The sequence below is a fragment of the Podarcis vaucheri genome (genome assembly GCF_965113315.1).
Source record: "Podarcis vaucheri genome assembly, chromosome: 6".
Classification (NCBI taxonomy): Eukaryota; Metazoa; Chordata; class Lepidosauria; order Squamata; family Lacertidae; genus Podarcis; species Podarcis vaucheri.
Window position 1 is genome coordinate 15108460 of NC_138764.1, and position 21629 is coordinate 15130088.

General features: G+C 45.6%; 2 protein-coding genes across 4 annotated transcripts in view; one reads left to right on the forward strand and one right to left on the reverse strand.

The window, feature by feature from the left end:
• Positions 1-3175: 3175 nt before the first annotated feature.
• Positions 3176-6703, reverse strand: LOC309534680 (leucine-rich repeat-containing protein 52-like). The gene is made up of 2 exons (XM_082226994.1): positions 5974-6703; positions 3176-3438 (listed from the first exon to the last, which is right to left on the reverse strand). The coding sequence occupies exons 1-2, from the start codon at positions 6608-6610 to the stop codon at positions 3182-3184; spliced, it is 894 nt and encodes a 297-aa protein (XP_082083120.1). The 5' UTR covers positions 6611-6703; the 3' UTR covers positions 3176-3181.
• A 3705-nt stretch (positions 6704-10408) lies between these two features.
• Positions 10409-21629, forward strand: part of ADCY10 (adenylate cyclase 10) — a 74705-nt gene continuing 63484 nt past the window's right edge. Inside the window, exons 1-6 of one of the 3 annotated variants that reach the window (XM_082225403.1) lie at positions 10409-10471; positions 11263-11367; positions 14699-14737; positions 15708-15851; positions 19553-19758; positions 21236-21332. In XM_082225403.1, the coding sequence (XP_082081529.1) occupies positions 11292-11367; positions 14699-14737; positions 15708-15851; positions 19553-19758; positions 21236-21332 (562 nt within the window). In that variant the 5' untranslated portion in view covers positions 10409-10471; positions 11263-11291. Of the gene's footprint in view, positions 10688-11262; positions 11368-14698; positions 14738-15707; positions 15852-19552; positions 19759-21235; positions 21333-21629 lie in introns of all 3 variants that reach the window. The other 2 variants (XM_082225404.1, XM_082225402.1) reach the window with 2 other exon arrangements.

The following is a 21629-nucleotide window of genomic DNA, read 5'->3' on the forward strand; positions in this document are numbered from 1 at the left end:
AATTAAGACTTCTACACACACCCCCATCTTTTAGAGTGCATTACATAAATAAATACAACCAAGGTGCATAGCTGTCAACTTTTCCCTTTTTAAAAGGGAAATTCCCTTATTCTGAATAGGATTCCTCGCAAGAAAAGGGAAAAGTTGACAGCTATGCCCAGGTGGTTAAGAAAGCCCAACAGAGACTCCACCTCCTCAGAGTATTGCGAAAGAACATTGCCAATCAACATTTGATGATCTTCTACCGGTCCACAATAGAAAGTGTCCGTTCATACTGCATCACGGTGTGGTACGCTGGTTTGACATCATCTGACAGGAAGTGCCTACAGAGGGTGGTGAATACAGCACAAGATATTATGGGCTGTCCCGTGAATCCACTGGAAGAAATAGCGGAAGAACGTTGCCTCAGGAGAGTGAGGAAAATTCTCAGGGATGATTCACACCCTGGCTGGCACTTTCTTGATCTCCTGCCCTCAGGCAGAAGATATAGAAGCACCAACAGGGTAAAGAACAGCTTCTGTCCGTGGGCTGTTAGGCTGCTGAATGAAAAGATAACAACAGGGCAACTGACTTTTGGGTTTGGTGGGTATGCGTCAGTAAACGAGGGGAATTAAAACTAAGAGAGCTGAGTGAGGGTGCTCATGTAATCTCACTGTATACAAGTTGTACAAGTGACAAGAAAGTATTTCAGTTACGTTCTTCATTAAATTATCTTTCCATTGATACTTTCCATTGATATATAATTTTATGGTGTTACTCCCCCCAAAAGTGGTGTTGTGAGCCATCAAACCTCGGAAATACATTTTACCCAAAAGGTTTCCACAATTTTGGCCAGTAGCGTACAATGGAATGGTCTCGGTGGGGGGAGAGCAGATTTTTATTCTGATTATGACTTTATCAAAATAAAATAATATGTAATAAAACACACACACACACACATGGCTTTGCAACCTGTTTACATCTGCAAGAGCTCTTCTAAGCACCGAATAGGTAACTTTCAATCTTCCTCTATTTTGGGGAGTTTTCTTGTTGAATGGACAGGCTCCCACCCCATATTGTTAGTATGAGTACTCTCTCTCTTTTAGGAATTTATTGTTTAGTTTAGGAGTGTGAATGTAGCAGGTATCAGGGGAAAGGCACTCGTGATTTGGTTTCAATGCTGCACCCCATTGATTAACAGAATTCTCCCCTCTAAATCTCCTGTAAGGAATGCCATTTAAATTTGTGCTCATGTCATGGATAAGAATTTCTGACTTTGGAGCTCTTTTTGACATTTTTTCCCAGCATGGTGGGCAGCTGACCCACATAAAAGATTCCCTTCGTGCAAGCATGTTTGAAGGTCATGTGTGAAGCGCACAGACTCCCGGAGACTAATGCAACATCTGACCCCACTCCTCTAAATCAACGGCCGCAGTTGTCCTTTGCTTGGGGGTCCTTTCAGAAATGTCCTCAGCTCTTATGGAGCAGGTGGGCCACCAGTTATTGGCTATCACACTCACCCCCCAGGAACCTCCTTCCCACTTGACTCCTTTGACGCCTTGGGGACCGAGACTTGGACTTGCACCTCGGTGTGATGACCTGGGACTTGGGCTCAGACTCAGAACCAGAGAAGTCTCAGTCCGCACCGGATCCTTTGCCTCAGGCGACATCTGAACCAAGTCTGGGGCCTGATCCTGAAGAGCCCCAGTCTGCACAGCTGGGCCAAGTCAGGGGCCTGAGCCTGCCCTGGCTCCAGATGCGGGGATTACCTTGTTCCCTTCAGCTGGGCCATCACTTACAGCTGCTCCACTACCAGTTGGGTCAGGGGAGGCTGAGGCGGCCTCTGGGTCTAGTAACCCACCGACATCTCCCGAGCTGCAGAGACTAAGGTCTGAGAGATGGAGAGACCTGAGTACTCGCAGGAGTGCTCACTTTCAGACGAGACAGGGAGGTGAGTCACCGGGGGATCAGGACCGGCCGCTACCCCAACAAAGATTAAAGGCTGTTGGACCCCATCCCAGGTTGCGGGAGCAACATTGTTGTGTGCTAGAACCTGCCTGAGACCCTGTGCCTGACCTTGCCTGGTTTCCTGCCTCATGTCCTGCCTTGGCCCTGTCGGACTGACTCCTCATGGAACCCTTGGATTCGTGACCGGACCTGGACCACGTTGCTTGGGTTATATAATAATAATAATTTATTATTTATACCCCGCCCATTGTTACGGAAAAGGAGCAATGCGGCAGCGAGCTGCAGCTGGCTGGAAATCAAAACAGGAAGGGAATGCTGGGACTGTACCGTGGGAACAAAGGGACAGTCTATTCACAGTGCTGAGCACCGGAATTAGCTCAGAGTGTAATTTGACCTGTACAGGAAGTACAGGTGGTGGAGTTTGTCTCTCTGCTGTTGGAGTTTGAGGAGAGCAGATGCGTTTCTCTGTAATGCTGCAAAGACAGAAATAAAGGCATGTAAATACATTTCTGTCTATCTCTTTCCCCTCCCTGGGGGGAGCAGGGAGCAGGGAAGAATGGTGTGTTCTCCTCACGTTGAGGAGGATCGCCGATCGTGACCTAGCCTGTATCCTGCCGGGAAACGCAGACAGGGAGGTCAACAAGGAGATCAAGCCGGGTGCCTGGAGAGTGGCCAGTTTCTCCTGATAAGGCTTGAATTTCCTAACACCCATCTGGCTGAGTTTCCCCAGCCACTCTGGGCGGCTTCCAATCAAGTGTTAAAAACAATACAGCATTAAATATTAAAAACTTCTCTAATCAGGGCTGCCTTCAGATGTCTTTTAAAAAGAAGATAGCTGCTTATTTCCTTCACATCTGAAGGGTGGGCACCACTACCAAGAAGGCCCTCTGTCTGGTTCCCTGTAACCTCACTTTTCGCAATGAGGGAACCGCCAGAAGGCCCTCGGCGCTGGACCTCAGTGTCTGGCAGAACGATGGAGGTGGAGACGCTCCTTCAGGTTAATCCCTGGGCCCAGCACATCTGGAAGCACCCAGTCTCCCATGTCCTCTACCCTGGCGCTGACACCTGGCAGAGTCAGGCCCCGTTCTATACTGCAAGGTTATACTTGTGCACACACAGGAGGGGCAAAGTGAGACCATCCTCAAAAGGTGGGGAAATGCCAGCAAATGGATTTTGCAATGAAACAGAAGGGCTACAAGCCATTGACACTTCTCAGAGCTCCAAAACAGCAGGTCTAAATCATTCTGTATTCCTCCTCGTCCAATTCCTCGTCCACCTTCATTATGGGGTGATAATAGATCACTGTGGCTAGCCCAACCAGCCAGGCCACCAGAGTTCCTCCAAAAAAGATGCAGATGGCCATCAGACCCAAGAAGACGAAATCTTTGAAGTCTAAATGGACAAGGCAGAGGTAGTGGAGCTTCGTTTCGGCCACATTGACTGTCAGACCCTTGAGAAGTTCTGGTTTGTTGCAAGTCATTTCCTCAGAGTCTGGGGGAGGGGGAAAACCAAACAAATTTAAGAGGAGTTACAGTCGGCATTTAAAATCGTGGCTGGTAAATCTATAATAGGATTTACCTTAACAGACCAAGGACAAGCAAAAAACTAATGAAGAACCCTGGAGAGATCATGGAAGGGAGGAAACTTCTCTGGCTCACAGAAGTCCAGGGCATCTTCAGTTGGGTCAGACATTCATGCTCTAGAGCAGACCTCTTCCACCACCAGTATATTATGAACAATCTCCACCTTCTCTGACCTTCCTCCGCATAAGCTAGATTTAAAGTTTAATATAAAGTGGTACCTTGGATCTCAAATGTCTTGGTACTCAAACAACTTGGAACCCAAACCCTGCAAACCCGGAAGTAAGTGTTCCGGTATGAGAACTTTTTTCAGAAGCTGAACGTGCTCCGTTTTGAGTGTTACGCTTCCAGTTTGAGTGCTACACTTCCGTTTTGAGTGTTACTCTGAGGTCTGCCTGTTTTTGCTATTTATTTTGCATTTTTGTTTTTGCGGCTCCTTTTTGTGTGTGACTGTAGAACCCAGTTCAGCTACTGATTGATTGTGTGACTGCAGTACATTGTTTATTGTTTTCATTTTATGGATCAATGGTCTCATTAGATAGTAAAATTCACATTAAATTGCTATTTTAGGGGTTGTTTTTAAAAGTCTGGGACGGATTAATCCATTTTGCATTACTTTCTATGGGAAAGCGTGCCTTGGTTTTGGAATGCTTTGGTTTTGGAACGGACTTCCAGAATAGTTTAAGTTTGAGAACCAAGGTACCACTGTATTATTCATCTTCTTCATCATCTTCATCAGCATATCTTCATCGTTACTAACCTGCCCTTCACCCTAAGGTCCCAAGATGAGTTACAACATTAAAACACAATACTTAAAAATCTACACTTCAAGTGTCAAAAGGGGGCGGTGAAGGAAATAGAGCAATATTTGCAGCAAGGATGTTACTTGCCCGAAAATGGAAATACCATATTTTTCGCCCTATAGGATGCACTTTTCCCCCTCCAAAAATGAAGGGGAAATGTGTGTGCATCCTATGGGGCGAATGCAGGCTTTCGCTGAAGCCTGGAGAGCGAGAGCGGTCAGTGCGCACCGACCCCTCTCGCTCTCCAGGCTTCGCGGACCTCTCCGCAAGCAGCGGGAGCGCTCCCACTGCTTGGGGAGAGTTGCCGGCATCCCGAAGCCTGTGCGCGCTGAGATCAGCGTGTCCAGGCTTCGCGGACCTCTCCGCAAGCAGCGGGAGCGCTCCCGCTGCTTGGGGAGAGTTGCCGGCATCCCAAAGCCTGCGCGCGCTGATCTCAGCACGTCCAGGCTTTGCGGACCTCTCCGCAAGCAGCGGGAGCCAGCGCTGGGCTCCCACGGCTTGCAGAGAGCTGCCTGTTTGGGGGCTGGGGTTGGGGGAAGCTCGGGCCGCCCCTGCCCCGTGCCTGGGGGAAAAATAATTTTCCCCCCCTTTATTTCCCCCCAAAAAAACTAGGTGCGCCTTATGGGACGGTGCGTCCTATAGGACGAAAAATACAGTAAGTAGTCCCAGCAAAGGAAGAAGGATACAAAAACTTATGAAACTGCAGAAAGAGGGGGAAGGAATTCAAGTTTTAAAATGTCAAAAAGATTGTAAAATCAGTGAAATGTATAATGCGGTTCCTTAAATTTATTTTGAATATTTTCTGCATATCCAAAATAATTTAGTTTGTTCATTTATTCATCTGCTTTAAATATATACTCTTATGAAATGGCAGGTTATTACAATAATCCTGCCAATATTCCTATCTGTTTACAATTTATTTGTAAATATTCAATAAGCCATTTCCATTCTTTTATAAAAAGTTTGTTATCTTGATTTCTTATTGTTCCAGTAATTTTTGCCATTTCTGCATATTCCATAAGGTTTTGCATCCATTCTTCCTTTGCTGGGACTTCTTCATTCCATTTTGGGGAGAAAAACATTCTTGCCGCTGTAGTAGCATACATTAAAAAACTTCTGTACAGTTTAAGTAGTTCTGTCCCTATAATTCCCAAAAGAAAAGCTTCTGGGTTGTTGTGGTTTTTTTACAAGCGTTATTTTAAACATCCTTTTCAATTCATTATATATCATTTCCTGGTAAGCTTTAGCCTTTCTACAAGACCACCCCATATGATAAAAAGAACCTTCTTTCTCTTTACATTTCCAACACTTATTTGATTTAGATTTATACATTTTGGCCAATTTACTTGGTGTTAGATACCCTCGATATATCATTTTCAAATCATTTTTCTCTTAGATTATAACATGCTGTAAATTTTATATCCCTATTCCACAATCGTTCCCATGCTTCCGTGTCTATATTATGAGCAATATCCAATGTATCATTGAGGATTTTACTTGCTCATCCTTTGTCTCCCATTTCCTCATGCTTATCTTCCTCTTCCTCCTTGGTACCACTTCTCAGGATGCCTCGTCCCGCATCCTTGGTGCCTGCGAACAGGAGAAGGCGCCCCACGGAATTCACACCTGGGAAAAGGTCTCACCTTGATACACAACATCAGCTTTCTTCATCCAGTTGCAAAACTCCAAGAAACTGCAGTCACAATTCCAGGGGTTCCCCTTCAGTCTCAAACTATGAAGGTTGTGCAGATCTTTGAATAATTCGCCGCCAACGTACGTCAAGCCACAGTCGCTCATATCCACAAATCTCAGAAGGGGGTTGCTGTCAAAGGCTTTCTCCTTCACTTCCACCAACATCGGGTTGCTTGAGAGATTCAGCAGCAGCAGCTTGTTGAGTTGCGAGAAAGTGTAAGGCGTTACAAAGGAAAGCTTATTGAAACTGAGGTCTAGGTACGTCAACTTGACTATACCGGGAAAGGTGAAATCCAGGCCCATTTCTAACAGGTTGTGGCTGCAGTCCAGATAGACCAGTTCGTTCAGATAGCTCATCTCTAATACCGGCAACGTGATAAGTTTGTTGTAGGACAGAATCAACTCCCTGGTGGTCAGCGGAATTGAGTCCAGAACTTTGTCTAAAGCCTTCATGCTGCAATTCACTGCCTTTTGTTCACAGCTGCACTTTGATGGACAGCTAAGGCCCTTTCCTGTCCATCTTATTACAATGAGAACGGCTATCCACAAGGGTGTGGAAGTACGGAAAGAGGGCAGAAGCTGTCCCATCCTATACACCTTAAACAGAAAATGAAGGGTTTCCCTTCAGCACTAAAGGAGAAGTGTTTCCTCCTGCTGCAGCAGCTCCCATGTCATCCCAGTTGGTACCAGGTGCCTTTATGACATCACCAGTTTGGCCCACAAATCTGGAGTGATGATGTATCAAGGAGTTACTGCCTAGGTCATATATTCTGGGATTTTTTTAAAATAAAAAAAAAATGCATTTTCAAAAACAGGAACAAAGAGCATATTTAACTCCTCCCCTCCCCCTGTCCCACTTACAACTTCATACCAAATACAGCCTGTATACATATACCATATGACTTCCCTTCCATCCTTTTCCTAGTTCATTTTGCTTTTCTACTGCTTCACGTAATCCACATCTTTTTAATCATCCAATCTGTTATCTATTAAAAACTCTATCTGCTAGATTCAGGTAGGTAGCCATGTTGGTCTGACGCAGTCGAAAGATATAATAAAAAATAAAAAAATTGTCCAGTAGCACCTTAGAGACCAACTAAGTTTTTTTCTGGGTATGTGCTAGTCCCAGGGGCTAACCAAGAGGCGAGGTCCGAGTCCAGTCCGAGGTCGATGGTACGGTACGGAGGCTGTCCGTCAAAGCTGGTGGGGTCCAAGGTAGGGAGTCGGGTGAGGTCAGGAACTCTGGCAGAAGAGCAGGACAGGGTGCAGACAGGAACTGGCTACCAACAACATTGCTCCCGCAACCTGGGACTGGGGCTGGCTGGCTTTTATCTGCCCCGAGGCATAGGGCGGCCCCGGTCCACAGGTGACTCGCCTCCCCTGGCCTGGAGGTGAGCGCTCCTCCTGCAGGAACCTAGTTCCCTCCTCCTCTCTGCCCTGAGCCTCTGCAGCTCAGGAGAGGCTGGAGGGTTACTGGACCCAGAGGCAGCCTCCTCCTCCCCTGACGGGGCTGAGAGTGGAGCACCTGCAGGCAGTGGGTCCTCCATCACCTCAGGAGCCAGAGCAGTCTCAGCTGGTGCCTGCACCTGAGGATCCAGCACAGGTGAGGACCCTTCAGGCTCAGGCCCCAGCCCCGGCTCAGCCGGCCCTGGAGGCGGGGACTCCTGTGCAGGCTGGGATTCCTCAGGTTCAGCCTCTGAGTCCGAATCCCAGGCCATCACAGGGTATAAGCTTTCATGTGCATGCACACTTCTTTCTCAGGAGGGTAGTAGGAGATGGGTGATTGACTCAATGGGTATGGTAGACCTGTTGACGACTGTTAATGACTGCAGTTTATCACTAAACTGAAAACTATGGAGAGACCTGGTCTTAATAGAGATATTGGATTCCCGCCTTATTACATATGTTAATCATCTGCATACCATCCCTTGTTTTTTCCTATAGGACTATTGCAGTCATTAACAGTTGTCAACAGGTTTACCATACCCATTGAGTCAATCACCCATCTCCTACTACCCTTCTGAGAAAAACCCCACCCCACCCTCCCACTATATATAAGGGTCTGTTGACTTTTTTTTCAGTGTATCTGAAGAAGTGTGCATGCACACAAAAGCTTATATACCCAGAACCAACTTAGCTGGTCTCTAAGGTGCTACTGGACAATTTTTTAAAATATTTTTAATATATTCTATCTGCTGGATTTACTCGAGACCTGCTAAGCTATGTATTTGTCTATACTGGTTCTTAAAATATTCAATAAATATTATTCATTCCTCCTTATATTCCTCATCTTCGTTTTCTCTTATCCTATTCGCCAGACCAGCCGGTTCAGCATATTTGAACATTTTACACTGCCATTCTTCCTTGGTGTGTACTAGACTTGTTCTTCACCTTCATGCCAAGAAGGCTCTCTAGGCTATGGGTAAAACTGGCTTTATTTCTCATTGGACTTGTCTACACCATAAGCCAATATTGGTCTTATGTAAGTTTACCTAACAAGGCTTCCCACGAAATATCCCAGGAATTATAACTGGGGGGGGGGGGGATGAGGCATCCCTTCAGAGTGCCGGTTCCCAAAGTTCCCTGGGGCGAGGGAAGGACAGTAAAGCTACTTTAAGTCTGTGCTATAGATTTGCCCTCGGAAGGGTAAAAGGGTAGAAGAGTATTGGGAAATGATCTATAATGAATTGAAAAAAATGTTTAAAATACCCCCCCCCCCAAATACCCCCAGCGTCCTTTCTGTTGGGGATAATTCAGACTGAAATTCCCAGGTGTCAAAAAAAGGTTATTTATGCATGCCACTACTGCGGCCCGTGTTCTGTTAGCCCAAAAATGGAAAACGAGCGAGGTCCCAACTAAAGAAGATTGGCAACTTAAGTTGACAGAATGTGCGCAGCTTGCAGACTTAATATACAGAATAAGAGAACAAGGAGAACATATGTTTAGAGAAGATTGGAAAAATGTTTATTGAATAGATGGGAAATAATTGTGTAGTGCTGAAAACGCTGGCAGCATTGAGATAAATTCAACAGTTCTGATGGATGTAATGATGTATGGAAGTGAGAGCTGGACCACAAAGAAGGCTGATCACTGAAGAATTGATGCTTTTGAATTATGGTGCTGGAGGAGACTTATGAGAGTCCCATGGACTGCAAGAAGATCAAACCTCTCCACTCTGAAGGAAATCGGTCCTGAGTGCTCACTGGAAGGACAGATCCTGAAGCTGAGGCTCCAAGACTTTGGCCACCTCATGAGAAGAGAAGACTCCCTGGAAAAGACCCTGATGTTGGGAAGGATGGAGGGCACAAGGAGAAGGGGATGGCAGAGGACGAGATGGTTGGACAGTGTTCTTGAAGCTACCAGCATGAGTTTGACCAAACTGCGGGAGGCAGTGGAAGACAGGAGTGCCTGGCGTGCACTGGTCCATGGGGTCACAGAGAGTCGGACACGACTAAACGACTAAACAACAACAACAATGATTGAATGCTGTATGGGTATAGTTTCTGTAAAATATGCAGGGATTTATGATATGTAAAATGAACCATGGAAAGAGAAGAAGGGAAGTCACTGATATCTTAAGGGTGCAAAATGGCTTTCCCCCGCCCTGCCTAGAGGAGGAAGGGGGCTGGGCTGAGCTGGCTTAGCGCCATTTTAAGCAGGGGCTGGGGGTGGGCGTGGAGAGTACTACTTGCCCCCTTCGCCTCTTCTTGCAGCTCCGCCCCCCATTGCCGCTTTCCTGGCCCACCACAAGGTCTGAGGGACAGTGGACTTGCCCGGGTCTAAATTTTTTTGCTGGAGTTTAGCTTGCCCTTTGGGTGGGGTGGGGGCCTGCAGTGGCCCTTGGCTCAGTAGGTTCTTTGGCAAAACGAGTACGTTTAACCTAGCAACCATTGTTAGGAAGGAAACAGCTTTGAAAAGGTAAAGGGACCCCTGACCATTTTGTCCCGTTGTGGCCGACTCTGGAGTTGTGGCGCTCACCTCGCTTTATTGGCCGAGAGAGCCGGCGTACAGCTTCCAGGTCATGTGGCCAGCAGGACTAAGCCGCTTTTGGCGAACCAGAGCAGTGCACGGAAATGCCGTTTACCTTCCCGCCAGAGTGGTACCTATTTATCTACTTGCACATTGATGTGCTTTCGAACTGCTATGTTGGCAGGAGCAGGGACCGAGCAACGGGAGCTCACTCCGTTGCGGGGATTCGAACCGCCAACCTTCTGATTGGCAAGTCCTAGGCTCTGTGGTTTAACCCACAGTGCCACCTGCGTCCCAGTAGGTTCTTTGGCAAAACGAGTACGTTTAGCCTAGCAACCGTTGTTAGGAAGGAGACAACTTTAAGTAACTGCTATTGGAGAAGAGCCCTCTGTCACTTCATTGTGACATGTGGCTGACAAAAGAGATGCTGCCGACACAGGTGTGGGAAGGAGCCCTCCCCTCCCGGTCCCTAGGCACCAGGTAAGAAGTCCCAATGCCTCTCTCCAGCAGCTCTGAGACAGTGTCCCAATAAACGCTCAGCAGGAATGACGAGTGAGGACAAGAAGCAGTTTGAGATCTCTAACCTCGGCAAAGTAGCCGCTCATGTCCCCGACCTCATAGTTTATGGTGATTTCTCCCAGGAAGTGCCTTTCATTGAGAGCTTCGATGGCGTGTTGCTCTTTGTGGACATTTCAGGTAGGCAAAGGGAGATCGGCGTTGGGAGGGAGGGACGGGAGCATATTTCGGAGGCACCTCAAAGAAAGAAAGGAAGAGAGTTGAGGGACTTCAAATTGTTGTCCTGATGGGTAAAGGATGCGCAAGTCCCTCCATACTGAAAATAAACCCAGCTTCTCAGGCGTTCATATTGCTTCATGCCACCCCAAACTCCTCAGCCGGGTGAGAATCCAGGGGTCCCAGTGCTTACGCAGAGTTTGGAAATGCAGCAAAGCGGAGACTGTGGTGTCTTTATGACATATGGGTTATTTACACAGATATACAACCTGAGCCTGATGGGGAGGAGTTCAAAGCGTTGCCCCCCCCCCCAAGAGGCTCTCTCGCTTCTCTCATAGGCTTGGATCCAAACCAGAAGCCAGCCATGCATAAAAGCAGTCAGCCCCCAATAATAAAATATTGGGGGGTGGGGGGGAGGGAAGAAAAGAAACCGTCTCCCAAAGTGATGTGAAACCTTCTGCCTGCCTTTCCCACTTCCATCCTCTTGGCTGTAACTCAAGCTGTGTTTCACTAATAGCAAGTGCTTACATATCTTAAAGGTTTCACGGCACTGACCGAAAAGTTCAGCATGACCACCAACCTCGACCGCGGTGCTGATGAGCTAACGCTGGCCCTTAATAACTATGTGGGAGACATCGTGGAAGGTAAGTAGAGCAACCTGAATGCCAAGACCCCGTGACCCTGCAGTTCTCTAGTAGATAATGAGCACACGTACACAAGTATTTTGGTTTTTTACATATTTTTTATTTTTACCAACCACCAAAACACAAACAGTGAACCCCCCCCCCCCCCGGCGGCTGATACATTGGGTATACAATATTCAGTAATATACATATTCAGTAATATACATGTTCAATAATGTTCAATAATAACATATTCAAATTAACCATATGTACACTTCCATATACCTTAACACTCCTCCCTCCACAAGGTTTATTTAACTTTTAACATTTTAATAAGCCCCAAATTGTTCAAACCTACTCAAATAATTCAATATCTTCTCAAACCAATCCTCCTCTTTCTCACTGACCTCAAACCCTTTCATTCTCTGTATTTCACAGTCAGGTATTCTAAAATTATAATATTATTCAGTTTTTTCCTCCATTGGTTCACCCCTAGCTCTTCTGCATTTTTCCAATTACTCGCTATAACCTGTCTGGCTGCAATTACCATCAATTTTACCCATTTGCATTCCTCTTTTGTTTTTAACTCGGTACTACTCAGTGTAATAAGAACCATTAATTTATTTCCACGTTCCTTCCCACAATTCCCGATATTTCTATACCAATCTGCTTCCAAAATTCATTAACTAACAGACAATCCCACCACATATGACTGTACATTCCCATCACTCCACATTTTGGTTTATGGGTTCAAATAGGCCACAACTTTATTGGCTACAGATGTAAGCGGTTTGGCTTACGCATTGGGGTGAAGCTAGGCTATATCTTGACTCCTGCCCATCTGCAGGGCGTCCAACTAAGGGTAAACTACCAATAGAGCCCTATGATTTACATCATAGGGATGTCCCAAGCCCACGTCCAGGCACTGGACAGGATCCACACCCCCAGATCCCTTGAACAGTATACCCTTGATGAGGAGGGTATCATGGTACTGCCAGAGAATGCCGAGCAGGAACAGGAACAGGCAGAGGAAGGTGGGCAGGAAGTGGCGATGGAGGAAAGAGGGGAATGCCAGGAGGCGGGAAGGCCCTAAGATGTTGAAGCAGAGCCCCAGCTCCGCACAGGAAGTTCTAGCACCGATAGTGAGACAATGCCTATTCCATCTGCCAAGGAGAGGAGAGCGTTAAAGAGGAGGGGGGAGAGGCACTACAGTGGTGCCTCGCAAGACGAAAAGAATCCGTTCTGTGATTCTCTTCGTCTAGCGGTTTTTTTCGTCTTGCGAAGCAAGCCTATTGAAGGATTAGCGGATTAGCGCTATTAGCGGCTTTTAGAGGCTTTTAGCAGCTTATCTGCTGATCGGATCAGCTGATAAGCGGCTTAGCGCTATTAGCGCTATTAGCGGCTTTTAGCTGCTTTTAGCGGCTTATCTGCTGATCGGATCAGCTGATAAGCGGCTTAGCAGCTTAGAAAAAGGGGGGGAGGGGAAAAAAACCAGCAGGAACTCTCAAGACATTGTCGTCTTGCGAAGCAAGCCCATAGGAGATTTGTTTTGCGAAGCACCTCCAAAACGGAAAACTCTTTCGTCTAGCGAGTTTTCCGTCTTGCGAGGCATTCGTCTTGCGGGGCACCACTGTACATGAAACTTCCCCACTTTTTCTGTTGGAGAAGAAGCCGGCGTAGGCCACTCCCAGAATCTGAACTGGAGGATTCAGATGCATGAGTGTAATACACTGCTTGTACATATGTAAAATAAAGAACTGTATGTATCTCTGAGTGAGCAGAGGTACTTCTTGTGAAGAGCATTCACAAGCTATCACAGAGGTGCAGGCGGAGGCTACAACCTCCCCTCACAACCCTCACTTTGGTTCCAAGGATATTCTATCATTCCAACACTCAGACAGTGCTGGGAAGTGCCACGCCATCCTACAAGGGCTAAAATATGGCCAGGGCCAATTCTGAGCTGACCTAAGTCCTAAGTAAGGGACGTGGGTGGCGCTGTGGGTTAAACCACAGAGCCTAGGACTTGCCGATCAGAAGGTCGGCGGCTCGAATCCCTGTGACGGAATGAGCTCCCGTTGCTCCTGCCAACCTAGCAGTTCGAAAGCACATCAAAGTGCAAGTAGATAAATAGGTATCGCTCCAGTGGGAAGGTAAACGGCGTTTCCGTGCACTGCTCTGGTTTGCCAGAAGCAGCTTAGTCATGCTGGCCACATGACCCGGAAACTGTACACCGGCTCCCTCGGTCAATAAAGCGAGATGAGCGCCGCAACCCCAGAGTCAGTCACAACTGGACCTAATGGTCAGGGATCCCTTTACCTTTTTTTAAAGTCCTAAGTCAAAAATGAAAGATCACAGGTTGGAATGGGCTTCAGTCGCTGCCACCTTTGTTCAAAGGTTTTCCAACGGCAGGGCTAGGAGAGACTTCGGCCGAAAAGGTTGGCGCGTTGTTGCCACTGCCAGTCATGACAGGCAGTCGAGGGCCAGATGGACCAAAAGCTGGACTCCAGGAGTCCAGAAATGGGGGAGCAAGTGGAGGGCACCCCCTTTTGGCACTATCCCGTGGCTGAACCCAAGTTCAGAACACTCTCTTGATTGGATCAAGGTTCAAATCTCAGATCATCTTGGGATCATTGAACTCTCCTGAGGGCTCGAGCCTGGATTTTAAACTGGGAATTGTGGCCCACCAGCACCCACAGTTGCTATAAGGGCGATCGATACTGGTGGACTAATAACAGCCTCTAATTAATGCCCACAGGGAGGAAAAGCAGCAGAATGTGGCAGTGCCCTTTCTGGGTTGTAACTTTAGTTCTCTTTCTTTTTTCCTCCTGGTAGGGGCTGAGGTGGGACGCGGGTGGCACTGTGGGTTAAACCACAGAGCCTAGGGCTTGCCGATTAGAAAGTCAGTGGTTCGAATCCCCATGACGGGGTGAGCTCCCATTGCTCAGTCCCTGCTCCTGCCAACCTATCAGTTCGAAAGCACATCAAAGTGCAAGTAGATAAATAGGCACCGCTCTGGCGGGAAGGTAAACGGTGTTTCCGTGCGCTGCTCTGGTTCGCCAGAAGCGGCTTAGTCATGCTGGCCACATGACCCGGAAGCTGTACGCTGGCTCCCTCGGCTTATAAAGTGAGATGAGCGCCGCAACCCCAGAGTCGGTCACGACTGGGCCTAATGGTCAGGGGTCCCTTTACCTTTACCTTAGGGGCTGAGGTGGTGAAGTAAACAACCCCAATTTAAAACTTTATACCCTTGTCTGTCTTCCTAAGGTATTTAGAACACACAGAGAGTTAGAAGAACTGTGGAAGCAATGGAAGCTACTTCTGTAACCCTTCTCCCTTTGTTTTTCCCTTGCAGAGGTCTTGGTGTTTGGAGGCGATGTCTTGAAATTTGCAGGTAGGACCCTTCTGTGGGTGGGTGTCACACCTGTGTGTGTGTGTGCTTTCAGTTGTATGTTCCACAAATCCAAGTCTTTCTTCTTCTTTCGTATATAATTTTTATTAAATTTTCTGTTTTACAATTTAAAGTACTCATTTATACATCCTTAAGATATCAATGACTTCCTTTCTTCTTTTTCCATGGTTCGTTTGACATATCATAAATCCCTGCATATTTTACAAAAACTAAACTATTCAGTATTCCATTACTGCATCCACCAAAACTTATTTACACTGTTGAATTCATCTTAGTGCTGCTAGCGTTTTCAACTGTACACAATTCAGTATATTCAACAAATGTTTTCCAGTCTTCTCTAAGCGTATGTTCTTCTTGTTCTCTTATTCTATATGTTAAGTCTGCAAGCTGCGCATATTCTGTCAACTAAAGTTGCCTTTCTTCGTTGGTTGGGACCTCAATCATTTTTCCACTTTTGAGCTAATGAAACATGGGCTGCAGTAGTGACATGCATAAATAACCTTTCCTGACCCCTGGGTATTTCAGTCACAAATCCAAGTCTTTCTGAAGGAGCATCTCCACCTTCATCGTTCAGTCCAGACACTCAAATCCAATGCTGATGGCCTTCTGGTTTTTCCCTCACTGCTAGAAGTGAGGTTACAGGGAACCAGGCAGAGCGCCTTCTCAGTATTGGCACCTACCCTGTGGAACGCCCTCCCATCAGATGTCAAGGAAATAAACAACTATCTGACTTTTAGGAGACATCTGAAGGCAGCCCTGTTTAAGAAAGTTTTTAATATTTGATGTTTCATCACATCATCATCATTATTATTATTATTATTATTATTATTATTATTATTATTAATGTTTTGTTGGGAGCCGCCCAGACTGGCTGAGGAAGCCCAGCCAGATGGGTGCGGTATAAATAAATTATTATTATAATTATTATTGTTATTCTCTCTGGCTTCTGTAGGGGATGCATTGCTGGCACTCTGGAAGGTGGAGCGATGCCATATAAATGATATCATCACTCTGGCACTGAAATGTAGCTTCAGCATCCAGCAAGAATACGGGGTTCGCGATACGGAGGTGGGACTGGAACTGCGCGTTAAGATAGGTAATGCATCCTCCCCTACGTGGAGCTCAGAGCCTGTGATGCTTGGAAAGTCGAAATGTGTGCCTCTGCCTGAGAGAGACAGGAGCACAGACTGGCACAGCAAGGCAGGAGCTCTCAGGGGTCCTTGCTATAATTTCCCCCAGGTTCTTCTTCTTCTTTAGCGATCACTCGTAGCTGAGTAAGATTGCCTTCCATGAACACAGTTTTAACAGTGAGTCCGCAAGTGATTGTAGAGGCCAATTCTGGATCCACACGTCCTTCCACAATGGGGACATTGGTTTCCGGGCGGGAGTTGATCATGGTGAGGGTTTGCCAAATGTGTCTTCCTCTTAGCACGTTTCTCTCTTTCGACCTGAGTTCGAGCGTCTTCAAAGCCCATGACACCTTTGGTAAAGGCTGTTGCGTGTTCAGACCCAGAGACCTCCCCCCTAAATAAATTCACACTTGACTCAAATGTTAGTTTTGGTTTTTGGCAGAATTTAGGCCACAACTTTATTGATTACAGAAGGTGGGTGGTTGCATAGGCTCTGGTTCGACTAGCTCCCTGCCATACAGGTAGCGCTGACCCAGGGCACCAGCATAGGTCAGCCAAGGGTGAACACCTGGGTAGGCAAAAAGCCGGGAACAGACTACGTTTACCACCCAGATGCCCCCCTGGACTCAGGCATGGGCGCAACCCCCTCTCAGGGGTTGACCAAACCAAGTTGAGTCCCTGGATTCCTTTAATGGAATACCCTTCACATAGGGATGGTGAGAGTGTTCTCCCATCCCTACCACCTGAACCAGAGCCTATCCGCAACCTTACAAGTTGCGACAATTTGCTGTGTAGCAGGTTAAACCCAAATGGCAACAGCCAATCAGCCAAGTGGGGAAAATTCCTGCCATGCCCCTGTCCCAACGACAGACGACACACGACGGCATAGCAAGGTCAAGCGCAAAATGCCCTTAAAGTAGGGAGAGGTGGGTGGGTGTTCCAATTGCATGAGCCGAAAGAGGAAGTTCTGAGTCATGTGCATGGGCATATATAGGTCCCTCAATCTGTTTGGAGTGTGTCCTATTGGCCAGATTGAACCCAACATTGAGGGACCTACCAAGTGGGTGTTGTGGCTGACCAATCTTACCCACCCACAACAGAGGTGGTCAGTCTCCAGGTTTCACCGCAACACGTGCCCTCTTTTAGGGAGGACATGATTTCTCCAATTGGAGCGCTCGCAGGCCAGTATTTCCCAGTTGTCGGTGTTTATACTACATTTTTTAAAACCTCTCTTGTGGACCACCAGCATTACGCTTTCCATTTTAAAGTTCGGAATAGAGTAGTTGCTTTGGAAGACAACAATCAGGCATCCGCACAACATGACCAGTCCAACCGGGTTGATGTTGAAGAATCATTGCTTTGACACTGGTGGTCTTTGCTTCTTCCAGTACATTAGCATTAGTTCACCTGTCTTCCCAAGTGATGGGTAAATTTTTTCGGAGACATGTTGATGGAATCAACCCCTGGTTCTAGCCAGCAGGCAATCCCTCTCACTTAACAGCCATGCATTACACAGAAGTTACCTAAACCTCTTCTATTCCTCCCATGGTCTGCCAGGGCTCATCCACAGTCCCGCTTGGCCTGATGCTTGCCCCCAGGAAAACCAGCTCTTTACTGCGGAATCAGAGCAAACATCCGTTAGGTTTCCCACACATTGGCGTGGGCTCCAATTCAGTGATAAGGAGTGGCTTTCCCCGGGGAAAGAGGCAGGTTAAAGTCAAAACCGCTAAAAAGCATGGGGCGTGTGGAAAACCTCATGGACCCCTGCAAGGTGTCGACGAGCCTTTACTTAACTGTTCATTTCACAGAGTCTTCTTTCTTTCTGTTAAGTTGTGGGTGAACATATCAGACGACACAGCGATTCTTCAAACAGCTCTTGTTTATTCGCAGGCCAGAACAGAACTGAACTGAAGGGTTCAGCCAGCCTGCTTATATAGAGCTCCAGTAGAATGCAACAGTAACCATTTTCTGTAACTATCCAATAACTGAACGTCACTTTCAATCCCTTATTTGCATATGTGGACCTGAGTGAAATCTATCTACAGTATCCCCCTGCTGGCCCAGGGTGAGAGCGTCAGTACATAACACTTTCTTTGGCGATCACTCGTAGCTGAGTAAGATTGTTTTCCATAAACATGGTTTTAACAATGAGTCCGTAAGTGACTGTGGAGGCCAATTCTGGATCCAGACGTCCTTCCACAGTGGGGACATTGGTTTCCAGGCAGGAGTTAATCACGGTGTGGATTTGTCAAGCGCGCCTTCCTCTTAGCACGTTTCTCCCTTGCGCCTTGCGCCCTGAGTTTGAGTGTCTTCAAAGCCCATGACACCTTTGGTAAAGGCTGTTCTCCAACTGGAGCGCTCACAGGCCAGTGTTTCCCAGTTGTCAGTATTTATGCTACATTTTTTAAGATTTGCCTTGAGACAGAGTAGCTCCTTGTTCTCCAGACTGTAAGGAGCCATAAGGAGGAAACGTCGGACTGTCACATTCATTTGGAATTTCCCAGACATACCTGGGAATTGGCCGTCAGAAACAGTGTCCGGGCAGTAATCGCTGAAATGTCTAGGAAATTCCCATGTCAGGAGTGTAGATTCTGTGGTGAATGCCTTTAAAATAGCTCAACAACTTTTGTTTCCGGATTTTCACTTTTTGAAATATGGCAACCCTAAGGGAAGGGCCAAGTCAGAAAATCAGACAATAGTTTAATAGACCTAAATCCCCCTCACCCTTAAGACCATTAAGGGAGAAATTGGAAGAACGAAACTGTTCCCACAATAGTAGAGTGGCAAGCTCTAATGGCAGAACACCTTCAGTTGGCAAAGTTATCAGGAAGAGTAAGAAACGACACGAAACAGAGAGTCTATAAGGAATGGAGAATATTTAAAGAATACTTAAAAAATCATTATAAGAATGAAATTCTCTTGGCAGAGCTAGACTGATTCTTGCAAAACAAAAAGTGTAAATAATATTGTGTTAGGACATATGAAGATAACTGAATGTAATATGAGGCTGCATATTATAAAGGAAAGAATAGACATAGTAAACGATAATTTTTGGAAGCCTTTTAAAAGATTATTTATAGAAATCTTTTTTTTTTTGCTTTCTTTTTACGAAATTGTATTTGTATGAACATAAAGGACAATTTGTTATTATATTCGTGCAGAACAATTGTATAAAATTATGTACTTGTTTCTCCTTATCTTTTTTCTTTTTTCTTCTTTGTTCCAGCTTTTATATTGAATATTGTGTTATATATAGACTTCTCTTTTTCTAATTAAAACTAATAAAGATTATTTTTAAATAAGACCATTAAGTCCCAGCTGCACCACTGACTAGAGGATATGCTATGGCCCTGGATATGGTGGGAATTATTTCCATGCAAAATGAGAACTATTGAATTAATTGCCATTGCCATGTATGATTTCATGTTATACCTGGGATGCTTAACAAACGTCTTTTGCTGCAGCAAATATTATTTCAATCCCCAACTACTTAATAAATGCTCTTGGACAATTAATAAGCAATCTTGCCTGATTTTTGTCCGTGTTGTATGCTGCCCCTTTAGATTTTGTTTTATTTATATGTTTTCATCCATGCGTTCTCTCCATTGTTAATCTAGCCATTTCTGTGAGGTGTTCAAATGGATTACGATGTTGTACCTTTCTCCAGGACTATCTGCAGGTCACATCTCAAAAGTTGTGGTAGGAGACAACAGGCACCAGTATTTCCTGGTAATTGGTCGAGCAGTGGATGAAGTGCGGTTGGCCCAGAACTTGGCAAAAGCAAGTGAAATTATCCTGTCGCCAAATTGCTGGGAGCTCTGCGACCGGAAACTAATTGAGGTGGAAAAAATCAAAGATGAGCGAGCTGTTAAGGTGGGTGGGTGCCGGCGGTGGACAACACGCTTGCCGCTGCCTGTTGTGGCATCCTTTCTCTCTACCAAAAGTTTAAACTTCTAATAACTTAATTAGAAATAATTGCAAGTACCAGATTGGCTTAGGATTTAAATATGTGATGTTATAGAATAATATGTTTAAACTTTTTTTTTTTAATAAAAATTTATTTAAAAAGTTCTTATCCCCAACTTTTAACCTTTTTATACTTAATTCATTTTAAAATACCTTATAAACTTCAAAATTTACCATATTCATTCTTAAATCCTTTTCTCTAAGATCAGCCCAAATTCCCTTCCATGAATTCCCCACTTTTCATATTAATAACAAAACAGAAAAAAAGAAAAAAAAACCCCAAAATATAATTATACACCCTTTGGATCCCCAAATCCCACCCCATCCCCTTTCCCGGTTTCAATCCCCAACAAATATCCATCAGTCTTAGTCTACTATCAGCCTGGAGATCTCACATCTGAGGCTCTTAATTGTCTCTCAGTTCCTCTCTGCTGGAATATGTTTAAACTTATTATGAAAAGAAAGAAAGATGTTATTTGATTAAGTAAATTTTATGAGAAATTAGTTTTGGAAAACCATCACAATGATATACCGTATTTTTTGCTCTACAAGACTCACTTTTTCCCTCCTAAAAAGTAAGGGGAAGTGTGTGTGCATCTTATGGAGCGAATGCAGGCTGCGCAGCTATCCCAGAAGCCAGAACAGCAAGAGGGATTGCTGCTTTCACTGCACACTGATCCCTCTTGATGTTCTGGCTTCTGAGACTCAGAATATTTTTTAACTTGTTTTCCTCCTCCCAAAACTAGGTGTGTCTTGTGGTCTGGTGCGTCTTATAGAGCGGAAAATACGGTACATTGAAACTCAGCCAGGGGGACTCGAGGAAGTCACTTAATGTCAACAAAAGTAGAATTATTACAGTTAGGATTTATGTTTGTTTGTTTGTTTATAAATTTGGAAAATCAATAATTTTTTTTGGAAAACAAAGAAAGACAAAGTTTAAACGTCTGGTGGAGGAAATAGAACATGGCTGAGTTCAAGATCCTTAGCCCTCCCAGGTTAGTACTGTTTGTTAGAAAAGGCAGATACTCTCTGTGATCTTAGGGTTTATTCACACTTACTTTTGGCTCCATTCTTTCCAGGTAGAGGTCCACACTTTAATACTCTGTGACCAAGCATTTGTTGTTGTTGTTGCTGCTGCTGCTGCTGCTGTTTGCCCCGAGCTTTCCCTGCAAAAGCCCACTCTTTAAATCATACTGGTGCTGAACAGGGTTGGGACATGAGGAGACAGATAAGGGGGGAATGTGATGGTAATTTGCATCCAAGGAAATGTGCTTGGGGTCTCATGGTGCGGGGAGAGATTAATGTTGGGAAGTTGACTGACAAAGGTCATATCTGGCAGAAACAGGGGTGAAGATGGTTAAACAGCTGTAATTCTGTTTGCCAGGTTCGATACATTAGAAATACCCTGGATTTTAACACTGACGAGTTCTTTGATAGATGCACACAGTACCTGTACCAAAATCGCATCTGTGACAATTTTGGTGAGTTCTTTGGCTATAGTAAGATGTCTAGAAAGAGGTCCATAGATGTCCCTTGAAGGGGTGCTGGGCTGGGGCAAGTCGTATGGTGGGGGCTCCCCTTCTCATTTTCTGCAGGCGAAATCTGCCTCCCAATGTGAACCAGAAGGCAAAGGCACTAAAAATAGGGAAGAGCCCTAAAATACTTTAAATAAGTGCTATGGAGTGGACCTGAAACTATCTGCATACAAAGCACATGTCATGTCATTGTTACCGTAAGTACTTTTTAAATCTGCATACATCACAAAAAACACATTAGGA